The sequence below is a fragment of the Cottoperca gobio genome, chromosome 11 (assembly GCF_900634415.1).
Source record: "Cottoperca gobio chromosome 11, fCotGob3.1, whole genome shotgun sequence".
Classification (NCBI taxonomy): domain Eukaryota; kingdom Metazoa; phylum Chordata; class Actinopteri; order Perciformes; family Bovichtidae; genus Cottoperca; species Cottoperca gobio.
The window spans coordinates 15,736,032-15,754,092 of record NC_041365.1 but is presented as its reverse complement, the minus strand read 5'-3'; the positions used below and the strand labels follow the sequence as shown (position 1 = coordinate 15,754,092).

At 41.2% G+C, this 18,061-nt stretch overlaps 1 protein-coding gene across 1 annotated transcript in view; it reads left to right on the top strand.

Moving 5' to 3' along the window:
- Positions 1 to 6,101: 6,101 nt before the first annotated feature.
- Positions 6,102 to 18,061, top strand: part of LOC115016150 (microtubule-actin cross-linking factor 1-like) — a 97,590-nt gene continuing 85,630 nt past the window's right edge. Inside the window, exons 1-2 of the mRNA XM_029443824.1 lie at positions 6,102 to 6,420; positions 15,861 to 16,095. Of these exons, the coding sequence (XP_029299684.1) occupies positions 15,873 to 16,095 (223 nt within the window). The 5' untranslated portion in view covers positions 6,102 to 6,420; positions 15,861 to 15,872. The remainder of the gene's footprint in view (positions 6,421 to 15,860; positions 16,096 to 18,061) is intronic.

The following is an 18,061-nucleotide window of genomic DNA, read 5'->3' as shown; positions in this document are numbered from 1 at the left end:
AGGGCACATTCACGAAGGTGCATGAAGAACTGACAACGTTTAATTTTCTTTCGTTTTTTGATGCAAACATTTCTGCTCTTGTTTTTTTAAGGTGTGGACATTTAAACTCAGAGCTCTAAGCAGCTTCATGGCTGCATTTAAGTTTGTTAGAAGTCCACAGGTTCATTTGTATGTGCAGAGTTCAGCCTGTGAGAGTACAGAGAGGTTATGTCCTCTGTTCATTTATGGAGATTCAGAGGGTTTAATGACATTAAGTATTCTACAATTACACGTATATGACACATTTAATGCTGATTCTCATATTGTTTTCAACTAACAATTTAATACATTTGAAATGAAATGAGTATTGTCCACCAGAGTTACATAACAAACATGCCATGTGATATAAGATTTAAAGAAAATACAAAGTAAAAATGTGACATTTAGTGATTTAAAAGAAAATACATATACATAAATATATTAAACTGTTTTGGTTTGGTGAGGACTGCTGGGAGAAATTTAGTTTAAAATCGCCATATATCTAAAATCCTAAAACATAATAGGTTGTTCTATTTCAGTAACAATTATTGGATAAGACTAAAGGCTTAAAACGATGTATAAGGGCCATTGAAGGTAAAACATTTTTTAAATGACAGTGAGAAAAGAAAACTTGAATAATCTCTGAGATAACAAAGTCATACATTTGCAAGAAAAGAACTCTGAATACTTGTTCTCCACTCAAATGTATTAGTCATTGTCATCTATAATCTCACATATATGACACATTTAAGGCTGTTTCATGTTTTCTTAGATTAAAAACGAATTATTATAATATTATTAAATACATAAAATGTGAAATCTTGTGATTTTTTTTAAATACTTAAAAAAGAGTTTGCTGGGTAGTTAGTCTTATTTATTTCAGATTACATGTATTTGGGGAAAATGTATCTTGAATCTCCATAGTTCTAAAATCCTAAAAGCTAAAAAATGATAGGATGTTTTATTTCAGTAACAATTATTGTATAGGACTTGAAGGCTGAAAACTATTCAGTATGGCAAAAATAAAAAACAGGGTCAGCATGTATACAACAGAAGGAAATGTTTTGCTATCACAAATTAATCTCTTGACCACCGTTAAATACAAGTTTAAGAACAAGTACTAAAACTGCGTTCTCACTTCAGATCACATGGGTAGAAATATAAGCTGGATGCCCGGACTGTAAACATGAAAGTGTTTAAGTGTCAGAAACTGGTGTTGAAGTAGCTTTGGGCAGTTTGGAGGTATCCCCACACACTAAACTGTATAATGTAGAACTTAAACTGATTAAACTCTGCATACTAAAAACGATAAAGAAGGACTCACACAGTAAAGCTTTGTCTGAAGGCAATCGGCCTCATTGTTCTCTTGAAATCCAAATTGGCTTTATTTATTTATTTATTGCAGAAATTACAGATAACCATGAATAATTCCATGACTCACATTATCACAAGGTTTCAATTGTCAGGAGCTTCAGTTTTATATGTAATACAACCCTGTTAATACTGAAGCATAATCAATCCAGCTTTGTTCAATAATTAACTGATAAGGAAAGGATGAGCAGCGAGAGTAGTGAACTTTACCCTGTGTTTATGTGGCCATTCAGTACATTAGCTGCTGTTTGATTAAAGGTTCAGTGGCAGAAACTAGAAAACAACAGCAGAGGTTCAGTCAGACAAGCAGGCAGTCACAGCTGCTGGACCTGTGTAACGGCAGCAACAGGGAGTCTGCAGTTCCCCGGTGCTGTGGACTGAACTCCAGCTAACTGCTAACTGCTAACTGCTAACTGTCAACTGTTAACTGCTAACTGCTAACAGCTAACTGTTACTGAAGTGAACTGCCGACAGCTTTATGCTCGACAAAAGCTGTGAGGACGAAGTGAGGTGGTTTTCTCGTTTCTGCCACTTTGAATCCAATAAACAAACTATGAATATATATATAATATTTACAGCTGACTCACTATCACCTCTAGAGGAACACGTGGTATTACAGACTGGATGCAGCGCAGCTAGCTGTTAGCATGCTAACTTCAGTAGATATCTCTGCAACACAACACAGAGACGTCTTTAACGTCAACACTGTTACCTCTTCACTGTTGATAATGTTAGTTCATTGTTTTAATGTTTTAAGTTTTAATGCTGCCATATTTTACACACTGGACCTTTAAGGCGACAGCAGCAAAGATCTGTGATCGGCTGCAATGGAGGAAGGATGACAGTCATCACACACTCAGTAATCCCCGTCCCTTATCAATCTGAGTGCCAGACACATCAGCTAATACGAAACCATATTTCATTAAAGGGATAGTTTGGATTGTTTGAAGTGGGGTTGTATGAGGTACTTATCCATAGTCAGTGTATATTACATATAGTAGTACAATAGATGGCAGTTTGCAGAAACAGACAGGAGTACCAGCACGGAAGCAAAGCAATGTACTGCTTTGACGGGGGCAGCAGCAAAACAATTAGCAAGTAAAAAGGCCAATCTAAAAAAATCATTATATGTATATTTTCACGGCTTTACCTTGCCCGTCAGACAGCTATACAGTCTATCCTTCCGTTGGGGAACTGAAGCCTTTATCTATGCTCTCTTCAAAACCACCAGACTCTATTGACAAAAACAGTCATTTTACCTCTAAGAACACAGGAGTCGCTTCATACGGTTTGTGGGTCATTCCAGAATTGGAGGACAATTTAGACATCAACACTTTTGAAAAATGAACCATTTATTTTATTATTTTTTGTTATGTATTTAGGAAAAACAGATAATAAACAATCAAAAAAAGTTATTTGGCCAGCAAAGGCATCAAATGTACACTTTTTATTGGACGTTTTATTTGTTGTGTGCCATGTTTTGTGCAACCCTGTGACACATATTCATTAAGCAGAAAAAGGTATTTTTAAAAATTTCTTCAATAAAACTCTTTACTATTAAGTAAAGAAAGTCACATTTATATTAAATGCTCATGTAGTTTTGGATAAAACTGGTTTAAAGTTAATTTAAGTTTAAGTTTAAGTTTTTAAACCCTAACCCTAACTTTTCAATTGTCACATGTTTCTTTTTACCAATTTCAGTATTTAATTTGAAATATTTGCTCAAATACATTATGCATATAATTAATCAAGCTATTCAAAGGACATTAGTTTAAACTTTTGTGAGCTGAGAAAATTATTTAAGGTTATTTTAACAGAAAATGATATAGTAACAGGGTTGAAATTAGAGTAACAGGGTTGCGTAAAGTAACAGGGTTGAATGGTGACATTACTTTTGGTTGTAGATCATGTCATAAATGTGACAAATAAATACTCAGGACCACAGAAATGTTGTTTGATAATTGTTTTATATACAACAACAAACTGGATATAATCAAATATACACTGGACAAATATAAAGCATGGAAGTCACTGAGGTAATCAAACAACTCCAAAGTGGAAAGGCCCCAGGGGTTGATGAGATGCGTCCAGAAATGCTGAAGGCTTTGGGTGTGGAGGGGCTGTCTTGGTGGACACGCCTTGTCAACATTGCGCGGAAGTCTGGGAGGTGGCAAACCGGGGGTGGTGGTTCCCCTATTCAAAAAGGGGGACCAGAGAGTGTGTGCCAACTACAGGGGTATCACACTTCTCAGCCTCCCTGGTAAGGTCTACTCCAAGGTGCTGGAAAGGAGGGTTCGGCCAATAGTCGAACCTCTGATTGAAGAGGAACAATGAGGATTCCGTCCTGGTCGTGGAACTGAAGGGGGCTTGGGAGTACGCCCAACATGTGTTTTGTGGATCTGGAGAAGGCGTATGACCGGGTCCCACGGTTGATACTGTGGGAGGTGATGCGGGAATATGGGGTGGCGGGTCACTTCTGAGGGCCATCCAATCCCTGTACGCCCAAAGCAAGAGTTGTGTCCGGATACTCGGCAGTAAGTCGAACTCGTTCCCGGTGGATGTTGGCCCCCGGTGGATGTTGGCCTCCGCCAGGGCTGCACTTTATCACCAATCCTGTTTGTGATATTCATGGCCAGGATATCGACGCGTAGTCGTGGAGGAGAGGGGTTGCAGTTCGGTGGCGTGAGGATCTCATCGCTGCTCTTTGCAGATGGTGTGGTCCTGATGGCATCATCGGTCTGTGACCATCAGCAGTCACTGGATCGGTACGCAGCTGAGTGTGAAGCGATTGGGATGAGGATCAGCACCTCGAAATCTGAGGCCATGGCTCTCAGCAGGAAACCAGTGGATTGCCTACTCTGGGTAGGGAATGAGCCATTACTCCAAGTGAAGGAGTTCAAGTACCTCGGGGTCTTGTTCGCGAGTGAGGGACAATGGAGCAAGACTTCGGCCGGAGAATCGGAGCAGCGGGGGCGGTATTGTATCCGCTTTACTGCACCATTGTGACGAAAAGAGAGCTGAGCCAGAAGGCAAAGCTCTCGATCTACCGGTCGATTTTCGTTCCTACCCTCACCTATGGTCATGAAGGGTCATGACCGAAAGAACGAGATTGCGGGTACAAGCGACCAAAATGGGTTTTCTCAGACGGGTGGCTGGCATCTCCCTTAGAGATAAGGTGAGAAGCTCAGCAATCCGGGAGAGACTCGGAGTAGAGCCGCTGCTCCTTTGCGTTGAAAGGAGCCAGTTGAGGTGGTTCGGTCATCTAGTAAGGATGCCACCTGGGCACCTCCCTAGGGAGATGTTCCAGGTACGTCCAGCTGGGAGGAGACCCCGGGCAAGACCCAGGACTCAGTGGAGAGATTATATCTCCTCACTGGCCTGGGAACGCCTCGGGATCCCCCAGTCGTAGCTGGCGGATGTGGCCCGGAGAAGGGGTTTGGGGTTTCCTACTGTACCTACTGTAGCTGCTATCCCCGTGACCCTACCCAGGATAAGCGGTAGACGATGGATAGATGGAAAATACAGTAATACATTTAAAACAATATATTATGCTAAATCAATGCTAATTTTAGCTTTTACCTCAGGAATTAATGCCAGCTGCACAATGTAATGCTACTGTCAAGGAATAGACACACTTAGATATCTAACTAAAGAAAGATATGTTTGAAATTAATTTGTTTTAGTCCATAATGTGAGTAACAGGGTTACGTTTGTGTGAGTGCCACACTCCATCAAGAGTGAAAAGATTGGAAATATATTAAAAATAAAAGGGAGGACTTACCTTTGGTCTACCCATGGTAGTAGCACATGACTTGCATTTCCTCTGTGTCATGTGACTAACAGCTTTTTCACTTCCTCTGCCAAGCTAAAAAGGTTTTATATCTAAATAATATTTTGAAAAAATATACATTTTGTCTCTAGGCAAGTATATAAATGCATGGTTTAGCTTTTTGGGCATGGATTATTAGATTTTTTATATGTGGGACATGAAATGTCCTCCAATTCTGGAATGACCCACGTGTCTTTGTGTTATTGTGTGACTTTGATCCCCACTTCAAAAATATCCAAACTATCCCTTTAACCCTTTAATCTCTTGTGTAATAACTAAAACAGAGCAACATTTGTTTGGAGTCATGTTTCTGGCCCCCTGATGAATCCAATATTCACTCTCTTGTAGCTCTGTGTTTGGTCTCCACCAGCTCCTGTCTTGCCTTTGCACAGGCCCCAGTTTAATCTAAGTGCAGCCTTTCAACGATGTTTGCTGTGTAATTGTTACAACTGTCCATCTCTCCAGCTGTAATCAATCTGCCTTTTTAGCTACTCCCTCTTCCTCCAGCTGTTTGGAGAGGGAGCAGGGGGTGGTGTGTGTGTGGAGGGATTATAATAACCCAGATTAATACGATCTCATGTGATGTAAAAGCACAGATCGGATCCAGTGCTGCTGCTTCTGTGTATTCCTGAAATAAATGTGAATGAGTAGGAGCTGCAAATATGCCAACGTGAACGCCCTTTTTTATCCTTCCTGCCCCAAACTGAGATAAAGTGTGTGTGTGTCGTGTTGACGGTGCTGAGCCACGCATGACGCAGAGTATAAGCGAAATTTCGATTTCCGCGACATTTAACACACTCAATAGACATGGGTTAAGTGTCAGAGCCGTGAAAATAGCCTATTGAAGAGAGAGGGGGGGGGGAGAGAGAGAGAGAGAGAGAGAGAGAGAGGAGGGCTGGTGGGGGTTGTTGGGAGGAGAAGGGAGAGAGAGAGACGGAGGGGGAGCGGAGGAGGAATCGGACAGCCATTACCATTCAGGATTACGTTGCCTTGCTGTTCTCCCTACAGCCTCACCCCCCGGCTGTGTGTCGGCTCGGTTTTGGAGGAACAAGCGTGGTAACAGAAACCCGATCTGCGGAGCTGAGAAACATCCAACCCTTTCATCCATCCATCCCTCGAAGAGGAGAGGGAGCAGCGGCGGCAGCATCCCCGGCCTCCCTCGCTCTGTGCTCGGATTCTAGGACCGCTGCTGCCCGGTGAAGGTAAGGGGCTCCGGAGCTCCACAGGCAGCCTGCTGCTGGTGCTTTCAACTCCCCCGTGCATGTTCAAATCATCATCATCACGTGTATTCAAGAGGGTATGATGATATTAAGTGTTCATTAATACGTAAATTATATTCTTAAAAATCAGAACTATCAGCTCGAAGCGGAATGGTCACTCCACGCCTATAAACTCACAAGACATAATTTTGGGACACAGTCATTTAGGCTGGTAATTCTAAACCGTGCATATTAAAATGAAAATGTTGATGAATTGGGCTTGATACGGTCTTGATGCTGTCCTCACCGATTATCAATAACGTGTTGATCACAGACTCCACGTTGATTGACTTCCATTACACGAGATGTGTATGTGCTTTCACTTTAATTATATCACAGTTGTAGCCTGAAGTCGTTCAATTTCTTGCTCATGATTCGTGTGCTGGAGGGCTGGGCTGGATATAACCATCGGACAGTTAGAGAAGGTTTCTGGGTCGTGAGAAGGCTGCCGAGGTTCTCCCCACTAATGAGACACTCAGCAGCAGTAGGCTATGTAGCTGCATTTCGTCAATAGCGCCCGCCACAAATGGATAAATGTAATTAGTTGGTGTTATGAACCATCCAAGGTAGGAGCAGTGTGTTGGACAAAGAGCCCCGTGCTTCCAGTCTGCCCCTCCTGCATGCATCCCTTCATGCACAGCGCATTTGGTCTCCATATCTGATATCCATTCATGCAAACACATTCCCTCTAAACATTCAAAGGGAAAGACAGACAGACAGACAGACAGACAGACAGACAGAGAAAGGCATGCGTGCAAAATGATAAAATAAAACACCAGCTGCAGCTATTTTATGTGCACATTTATGAGAGGCTGCATTTATTGATCCTTGCAATCCCCTATCCATCATCACACCTCCACCTGCTGTGTGAATCCCAATAGACTCCACCACTGCAGGCTGTCTGTCTGGAAAACCTCAGTAATATTATGCAAGGTGCAGCCAGAGAGGGAGAGAGAGGAGAGAGAGAGAGAGAGAGAGAGAGAGAGAGAGAGAGAGAGAGAGAGAGAGAGAGAAAAGATTCAGGGCTCCCCTCCTGCCGCTTTGTAGCAGATGGTCAAACGTGCATGTCCCTCCAGCAGCCTTATGTTGGACCTTCAACATGCAGGCTACTATTCTCCTCAGTCAGATCTGTAAGACCCAAAAAAAACTATTCATGATTCATTCATTTCCATTTTATTCAGGTGAAATTATATAATTCAGTTGGTCTCTTCCACCCATTTCCTCCTCTGCACTGGCTGTGTACACCCCCTCTTACTACGGTATCTTATAGTGGTGGAAAGTACCAATATGTCTTGATGCAGGGGATAAAAGTGTGTTATGTGGTTTTCATTTAATGTATCCAGAAGTCTTTGATTGAGAGGATTTTTGCTTAATCAATCGAATCACTTTTGCTCACACGACTGGCGACTGTCCCCACAGACAGACACACAGCTTTTAATTTTCACGTATGGCTGCAACTAATCTTCATTGTTGATTATCTCTAAATCAATCTCGCAGTTGTTTCGTCTAAATGTGAGAACACAGTTAAAAATGCCCACCACAACTTAGCAGAGCTCAATGGGACTTCTTCAAGTTGTTTGTTCTGTTCCACCAGCAGTCTAAAACCAAAACATATTTATTTAACAATGAAACAAAACTGATTGATTAATACTATGTCAAAATTAGTAAAAGAAAGAAAATGGTCCTCTGAAGAGGCTCATAGGCTCTACGAACAATAAAAGTCGGGTAGAGCCCAAGGTCACATCGCCAAATTCCTTGTTTTGTCCAACCGACAGATGTGTACAGAGATCTAAAGCAGGGAGGAGCAGCACCTCCTCACATTGAAGCCAGCAAATGACAAAATACTTAAAATAATGATTTTGTCTTTATCAACTTATCAAGTGGCTCCCAACCTTTGTGGTTCGTGACCTCTTTGAATGACATATATACAGTTACAATAAATACAAACAACCATGTACATCAAGTACATGAGCTTCAAATAGGTGCAATCATTGTAAGTGCAGTACAATAGCTTCAAAGAAGCCAAAACAATGTACGTGCTACATACAGAAATAAGATTTTAATTGTATTTTTATTTTGCCAAGGTGCTGTCAAACGGGCTGGGTTTTCAGTCTGCGGCGGAAGGTGTGAAGACTACATACAAACATCAGTTCAACCAAATAGTTTTCTTTCTAGATTTTTAATTGTCTTGTCAGCCATAACCCTAACCCGTTATACATTTCAGCACCATTTTCACGATACTGAAATCGTCTTTCTCTTTGTGCGGTCAGCTCGCCCCTGTTTGTCTTTCTGTCTGTCTTTCTGTCTGTCTAGCCAACAGTCTCTGTGGGTTCGCTCTCCCTGCAGCTCTTTGGTATGCACACTGCATCTTATCGGGAAAAAAAAGAGCGAGAGAAACAGAAAGAGAGATGTCTTTATCTCCTCAGTTAAAGATGTCTTTAGGTCTTTATGATGCTAACAATCACGTCCTGGAGCTGTGAATATTGATCAGTGTGAACCAGTGACTCCAGTCTGCTCTCCTTTCCCCTTTTATAGCTCTCTTCTCTTATCCTTCTTCACTTCACCATTTGTATAATAATTAGTCTGTGTTACCTTGAATTGCCTCCACGACGAACGAAGAATCCAAAAACGAAGAAAAGTCTTGATGATGTGATGTAAATGGGGCCGCGTTTAAAAACAGAAAAACTGTATCAATACATCCGTTTACACAACTCGTGCAAGGTAACACGGGGGGAGTAATTGATATACAAATGGTTCTGGGGGTGAAGTGTTCTGCTCACACAGTTTTCTCTCACTCTGCCTCTAGTGTCCCCTTCTTTCACTGTCACTTTAATTAACTCTCGCTTTCCCTCCAGTCATGCTGAGTTGTATTCTATAGTATTGTTGGCAAGCCAGTCCAGTTTGTCTCTTTGTGTGTGTGTCTTTATATATGTGAGTGTTTATGCATGTGTATAAAAGTGTGTGTGTGTGTGTGTGTGTGTGTGTGTGTGTGTGTGTGTGTGTGTGTGTGGGGAAGCTGAGTCGAGCCATTCATTTATCCAGTCTGTCAGTTTGTTACTCATTATGTCTGGGGGCTCCGTCATTCGTTCTCTACTTACTATCTGCACTTTTAATAACTGATGCAACAGTTGTGCTTTACATTTATTTATAAGTGCAAGATAAAGACATTTGGCCCGGCAGGAAAGTTTAGAGGACGGTCAGATGTGAAAGTCAAAGAGAAAGACATAAAGTATTGTTGTATAATCCATGTAAAGGACTAGTTTGACATTTTGGGAAATACATTACTTTGTTTTCTTGCTGAGAGTTGTCTAACTCTCAGCAGTCTGAGCTAATACTGCACTCACACCATGACAACAGGACACACTCCTGGTTACCCTCGCTGTAATCACACCATTTAAAAAGCCAAAATTACTTCAGCTGTTTTACATAACTGGAGGGGTTCATTAACAAGTGAAACAAGATAAACAAACAATATGTATGTAGGTCCTTTTCAATTGGCTGAATTATAAATGTGTTAATACTGGATTGTTGACACTTCCTCTAGTTCTGTTTACCACGAAGGAGATATCGTCACTGGACTCGACAAAAAGCTTTTTACATTGGAGTTCAAATTATTGCAGAAAATAAACTCTGTGACAAACAAACATTTATGACACTAACACGCTTTGTTTAGCAGGATAACTTTCACATATTAACACCACTGTAATGATTTTTTAAGCATAAATGCTATCACCAGAAGTAAAACGTCCGGCTAATGTTATGCTATAGAGGAACTACACCACGATCACATGATCTGTATGTTTTAGCCACTTGTTAGCGCCCGCCCTTATTAAGACACATAGAAGCTTCGGAAACTCACAAGGTATTTACTGATGTATAAAACGTTAAAATCTCTGAAGCTCGTGTTAACCACAGACCTCCTTTCAGGCTTCTAACCATAAACCCATTCAAAAAACCCATTGCCTTTGAGATGGCGGAACCAGAAGTGCTAAAATGCTGACTCATGTCCGGGTTTCAGGACTCATTCCTGCAGCACTCTCTAGCCACTGAAAATGTTTTTCCATCATGGTCACATACTGTAAGGTATTTTGAATAGCGTAGCCTCAATAGGGTTGGATATGCTTACAAAGGGTTGTATTGTTGGCCAGTAGTGTACAGGTCTGTCTGTAGAGCAGGGTTCTCAACCTTTTGTTACTTAAGATCCACTTCTGATTGTTAAAAACCTTCCCAAATAAATAAGAAAAAATATGTTTTATGTCTCTGTCAGCTGTAGTGACCAAAACAAATATTATGTTTACCATCACTGCCTGCCAGTATGAATCCAAATGTATTCAGGGTCATATTTACTCACCACACGTTTCGTTTCAAAAACCTAAAAAAATAGCTTCTGTAGAGCACTAACACATCACTTGTCCATTTTTATTTGTGTTCCTATAGCTGACGCTGTAGTGTGTCCGGTCACACAATCCAGTGTAACACCTTCTGGCCCTCATCGTCCATCTTTAAAGGAATAGTTTGAGATTTGTGCTAAGTATGGAGCTAGAACCAGGAGGTGGGTTGCCTAGCTTAGCATAAAGACTGGAAACAGGGGGAACTAACATCGGCACAACGCCAGTGTGCAGCTCTGGACTACATAAATCACATGTGTATAGCAGATGTGTTTTCTGCTTAGGTAGCTCTATGTTATGGAGTTTGTCTGTTGAGCATGATTGTCAGTTGAACTCCCGTCAGCGGCTGTTAGAGCTCTGGTACGACCACAAGAGGGGCAGCAGCAGTTACGACCGTTACTCTGCAAATGTCTGGTGTTCTCTCTCCCTGACCTTTTCATGTCTTCCCTTTTCTCTCCTTCTTAATCTGTTGCTGCTCCCTCTACGTCTCTGTCAGTCTCCCTCTATCTGTTTCATGTCCCTGCTGCTGTCTTTCCTCTTTCTCACACATATACAAACACACACTGAGGCTGAGCTGTGGGAACAAACCGTGTCCATGTAAATCCTGGCTGTGAGTTACAAATCATGCCAGTCAAACATCCAGTGTGTGTGTGTGTGTGTGTGTGTGTGTGTGTGTGTGTGTGTGTACGCTTGCTTGCTCATGTGCACTTCTGTGTACTGCATAAGAGTCAGTTAGTTAGTTTATTAGTCTGTATTAGGTAGGATATATTATTTGGTTCAAATATTGAGGATTTGCTGCTTTTCTCTTTTTTATATCAATGTAAACTATATTGTTTTAGTTTTGGACTTTTGGACAAACAATACAAACAATTTGGGGATGTCACTTCTGGAAACTTTAATGGACATTTGTCAAAAATCTTTGATTTTCTTAAACAATATGAAGAAGTGGTTCAATCGCTTATAAGGCTGTTTAGAAAAGTCATCATAGTGAAAATCTAATCTCTGAAGTTGTGAGTAAAATTGGACACAATATCGATGGATACTTATCTTTTTCTGCAGAAATGGAAGAAACCGTTGGGATCTTTGGGAGGAAAATATAATCTTTCACTAGATAATAACAAAAGACTGAATTTGGGACACTAGATAGATCCATGTATACAATAATAATAATTTAATTTCTCCTTACTGTGTCTCTTATTATGTAACTGCAGTGCCTCATTTCTTTCTTTCTTTTTTATCTTTTATGGACCAATCATGTAACATTATGCAAATAATTGAATATTAATCGTTGATTTGTTAGTAGATATAGATAGTATATATAAACATCAGAAAGTAATAATATACTATATTAATACAGTATCTTGCCCAACTTCAACATGCTGTCTGCAGGGGGTGGGGATCGAACCCCCGGCCTTCCAACCACTCTACCTCCTGAGCCACGGCCTTAACAGAACATTAAAAAAGTTGCTCTTTAGTGAAAGTCCCCTAGGCTGAAACTCTGGGACTAGGGAACTTGTGATGAGCATTTATACTAAATATATATATTAAGAAGGGTGTCCCGGTAGCACAGGCGACGCATATCCAAAGGCTGAGTCCTTGCCACAGCGGCCTGTGGTTCGAGTCTGACCCGTGGCCATTTGCTGTATGTCGTTCCCCTTCTCTCTCTCTCCCCCTTTCACAATCATTAAAAGCATTAAAGGCATAAAAAGCCCAAAAATATTTATATTAAGATTTGACTGACAACAAATAACAAATAAGAAAAAAGGAAACAAATTAAATGAATAACTAACAATGTGGAAGCTTCACTTCCAGTCCAGCTGTGTAAATGCCTCAGCGAGGGTCTCATCAGACAGGAAGTGATCTCACTCTCACACTGCTCCCCCAGTGTTCCTGCTCATAGTTTCTTGTATATCTTCTTCTTCTTCCTCAAAGATCTCTTGTTCTCCTCAGAGCTCTAATGACACGGTGCAGCTTTGAAGCCTCCATTCAGGCTCTATTTATACTGACTCTCTGTCAGCAAGCAGTAGGGGAACTGACTTCACACACACACACATAGAAACACCAACACCAGGGCGGACACACAGACTTGTTTACCAGAGAAGTGCAGAGAATTATGGGAAGCCTTTAACCTCTTCCTACCAGCATTGCCGTGGATTCAGGAAGTGGGGCTTTGCCAGCGGTTTAGCCAGGGGCCAGCAGCGGGAGTTGGTGGAGCAGGATTTCTGGCAGCATTGGCCCAGATGGAAATCCCAGCCGTTGTGTTGGACTCGCACATCGAGCACAGAAACATTCCCACCCCGTGACGCCGCTCAGGTCCACGGTTTAGTCTGCTGCAGCCTCGAGAGGAATAAAGACAGATCTGCTCTTTGGCAGCCGGCAGAAGTTAGTCTGTCCGTGAAGTCCCAACAGTTTTAGGGGTTAAGCTGCTTGCTTGTTGAGTTTCTCAGGAGCCAGAGTGATAATTAGTGGATCAATTGTGAAACGAAAAATTCTTCAGTAAATGTTTAAAAATGATAGATTATCCGTGAATTTCTCCAAATAATCCAAATTAACTTCGAAGTTGCAAAATAAGTCGCACATCGTTTCTTTAAATGTTCAAGTATTGTCTGTTTTTAGAATTTTACTGTGAACAAGTTATCTGATTAAAGGCTTTTTAACTTTTTTTGCCAGAAGAGTGCCTGGGACCTTTCTTCTGTTTTGACCTTTTGCGTTGATCCCAGCAGCACACACCAGACGCTCACTGACCTGTGAGTCCCTGTGGAGCTGGAGCGTAAGAGCCAGTAACGGACAATTCATTCTCTCAGGACACATATGGATTTTAGGAGGCTGTGACGGACAGATCAGAACGTCAGGTCCCCAGAGACCACACACACACACACACACACACACACACACACACACACACACACACACACACACACACACACACACACACACACACTAGTATATATGCTCACAGAAAGTATTTACTCTCACTAATTTCTTCATTATATAAAATTTGTGTTGAATTTAACCTTAATGTCAACGAGTGTAAAGATGGATGAGCAACAGTTAGAAGAAACGGAGAGAAAGAAAGAGAAGAGCGAGGAAAGCCAGAGAGTGAAAGTGAGATGAAGAAAGAGAAAAAACTCTCTTGTCTTCCAGGCTTATTATTGACTTTTCTTTAAAAATAGAAACACTAGACAAGCTTTGAAATCTCATCTTTCTCTCTCTCTCTCTCTCTCTCTCTCTCTCTCTCTCTCTCTCTCTGTCTCTCTCTCTGTCTCTATCTCTCTCTCTCTCTGTCTCTGTCTCTGTCTCTCTGTCTCTGTCTCTCTCTCTGTCTCTCTCTCTCTCTCTGTCTCTCTCTCTGTCTCTATCTCTCTCTCTCTCTGTCTCTGTCTCTGTCTCTGTCTCTCTCTGTCTCTCTCTCTCTCTGTCTCTCTCTCTCTCTGTCTCTCTGTCTCTCTCTCTGTCTCTGTCTCTGTCTCTCTCTGTCTCTCTCTCTCTCTCTCTGTCTCTGTCTCTCTGTCGTCTCTCTCTCTGTCTCTATCTCTCTCTCTCTCTGTCTCTGTCTCTGTCTCTCTGTCTCTCTCTCTGTCTCTCTCTCTCTCTGTCTTTGTCTCTCTGTCTCTGTCTCTCTCTCTCTGTGTCTCTCTCTCTCTCTGTATGTGTGTCTCTCTCTCTCTCTCTCTCTCTCTCTCTCTCTCTCTCTCTCTCTCTCTCCTCTCTCTCTCTCTCTCTCTCTTTCCTTGTCTCAACCAAGTCTGTTGAATAGTTGCTGTCCAAGCACAGAGCTGTCTCTCTTCCATCAAACTGGCATCTTCCATGTCATCAATCAGCTTCAAGCAGGATGTAATGTTTCATCAATTCGTTCTATCAAGTGATAAAATGCTGAACTAACTTAAAGGTCTTGTCGTGCGAGTTTGCACGATGTTTGTGTTTTGCAGCTGAACAGCTGCAACCTGTTTATGCACGAACACGCAAACACATTACACTTCAACTCATTATTTTGTAAGTAACATTATTTGACTTTAATCAGAATCAGAATTAGATTTATTGGCAAGTATGTTATTACCTTGGTGTTTAATGCATACAACAATTGAAAGTCAAATAAGTCAAGTCAAATCAATATATACTATACTATAATTAACTTTTTTAAAGTAATATTTGAGGTTTCATCTTCTGGGGACCAGGAATAACTGCACAACATTTCATGGCAATCCATGTAATGATCTTTGAGATATTTCAGTCAGACCAACCAACATCACCTCACTAGCATGGCTATATATACACACATATACAGTGTATGTATATATATATATATATATATATATATATATATATATATATATATATAGTGTAAAGGCCCAGTCAAACACTTACATGTCAGCCAGTTGATGAAGGGTTAAATGTATCAATACAGAGCAATAATAACCTAAAGATATATTGTTGTATGTGGACAGACTTGACTAGATGATCAGTATTTGAGTTATAGAGACTAGTTTTATTCTTGTGCTGACATCCTTTTTTAGCCATTTTTCTAAATCTTTGGATCCTGTTTGACTGCAATATATCATAGGCTAAGGTTTCTTTGGCTTTGGCTAAAGTTTCTCACCTTTGGTCCTCAGTAATCGGTATCTCCCTCTCTGCTGTCCTGCGCGCTCTTCTTCTCTCTACAGTAGTTTGTCACTTCAGCCTCATGGTCTACACATTGATGACTAACTTAACCCAGTTGTTTCTCTCCTCCTGATCACTGTGTTATTTCTGTTGTGCTGTTACGATGAAACTTTGCATCATTCATGCCACCTGCGTGATCACACTGTACGCCAACAATGAATTATACAGGGTCTCCACTTTGACTAATGCTCCTTCCTCTCTCTTTCCCTACAATTCTTCTCTCCTCCTCCCTTCTTTTGACCTTCTTTCTTTCCCCTCCCCCTGCTCTACATCCCTCTCTCCTCCACCCACCCATCCCTCTTCTCTTCTTCTTCCTCCTTCCTCTCCTCCCTGCAGCCCTAAAGTAAGATGGAGTCGTCAGACGATGATACTTTAAGCGAGCGCTCCTGCGTCAGCGAGCCGTCCTTCCGCAGCGAGCGTTCAGGGGGGTCGTTGTCCCCGTGCCCATCAGGACCCGTGGGGCCGCCCGGAGACACGTTGCCATGGAACCTGTCCAAACATGAGAGGAGGAAGAGGAAGAGTCAGGACTCGGTGCTGGACCCGGCGGAGAGGGCGGTGGTTCGTGTAGCAGGTAAGGGAAACCATCTCAGACGGGTTGCTGTTGGAAGCTTCCAGTGGAGGATGTCTGCAAGAGTTTTAATGTGAAGCAGGATGTTGCTGGAAAACAGAGATTATGCATCAGCGAATTTAAATGAATGCTAAAACCCTGAAAGGAAATAAAAAGTGACATGAGCCAAGAGAAGCAACTTCTGTTAAACCCAAACTCACTTAAAGGAACACTTCACCCCTAAAATGATCATTTGTGTATCAATTACTCACCCTGTGTTACCTTGAATTCTCCAAGAAAATATGTTCTCGCATTCCTCCACGGAGAACGAAGAATCAAAAACCAGAGAAAAGTCTTGATGAATTGAAGTAAATGTGCCGCAAGCCTAAATCACAACATCCATTAATAACTCCCACACAACTTGTGCAGAATAATCCAAGTCTCATTTACCCAGTCGTAAGCTCACTACTTCACACACACATGCAGTCTTCTCTAAAGCCTTACTATTTAATACACTTCGGACTGAGGATGTTGAAATAGTGTTTTAAATAGTTAAATTATTTAACTGAACCAGTTGTGTGAGAGTATGTACTCCCCCCCCCCCCCCCCCAATTCATCAAGATCCTCTCTGTTCTCCTCAAGAATTCATGTTCACACGGGGTGAGTAATTGTTTTACACAAGGACATTTTGGGGGTGAAGTATACCTTTATTGGACCTTTATGTAACCAAAATAAGACTTTTAATCCACAGAGGGAAACAGAGATGGTACCTGTGCTTGTGACACGCCAACAGAGAATTAGTGGTTCAAACGTACTGAAATCCAACCAACATAATCTGATACAGTTAGTCTTTTTATCATTGATCTTTGCATTGAGCCATAGCGACAGGATGTGTCCTCTTTATTCTTATTTGCGTGCTGACATTTATCTGATTTGTTTGCTTCCTTCTGGCTTTGATTAGAGGCGTACATACTCCAGGGTTCAGGGTCAGTACATTTCACAGAGATGGGAAGAAAATCTGTTCTTGGGCTCTCATATTATCATATTTATACTTTGGATAAAAACGTCTACAGTATGCTGTTAAAAGTGGTGTCTTGTAACACTGTAGCGATGTTCTAAAGATTTCTTTTATATTCTTCTCTCCACCTTCAGGGCTCCTGTTGTGAGCACTGAAACATGAGATCTAGTAAATGTCATGTACCTGTTTATGTTTAGTTGTGCTGTAGCTGCCATGTGAAGAGGAGAATTTTACCCAAAGGGGTTTTATTGTCTTCTTCCTTCAGACAAGACAAAGCTGAAGGTTAGACACAATGTTTTATTAGCTACTATAACTCCTCTCTGACTCCTCTGTACTGCCACATGGACAACTTTCTCCCTCTTTCTCTTTTCTCCTCTCTTGCCCGCTTGGAGAAATGTAGGTTACTCAGTTCTCTGCAGAAGCCAGGGTTCCCCTGCTCGTGTAATGAGACACTGGCAGCAGCTTTCCCTCTTTTAGTGGAGGGAAGACTTCCAGCTTGATAATTGAGGCAAATGATGTAAAAGTGATCTTTGTGCTGCACCATTTATCATGTGTGTAATTGTTCCCACTCACATCAGCTCATAATTGTGTTGATTATTTACAGTTTCAGGCTTTTATCACATAACGTTTGGGTAGATGTCCTGGTCTGCAGCCCTCTCAGCATAGAGCTATGACTCTCTGTGGAAGAGCAGCTCACAGTCGATGCAACAGTCGAGTAAACTAAAACATTACACAACATTTATTTATCCAAAGTGCATTTAAAATAAGTGCCATTAACCATGTGGGTAAAACCTCGAAAGGTGCAAGAATCATGCAAGTACAAGTGCTACATTTAGAGACAGTAAGACAATAAGAGTTTTTATTTTAATTAAAAATGTAAAAACGTTTTCTTTATACATTTAAAAAAATAAACTTAATTCTATTTTAAAATTATTTTTGATATTTTAAATTATTCTAAAACAATGTTTATTA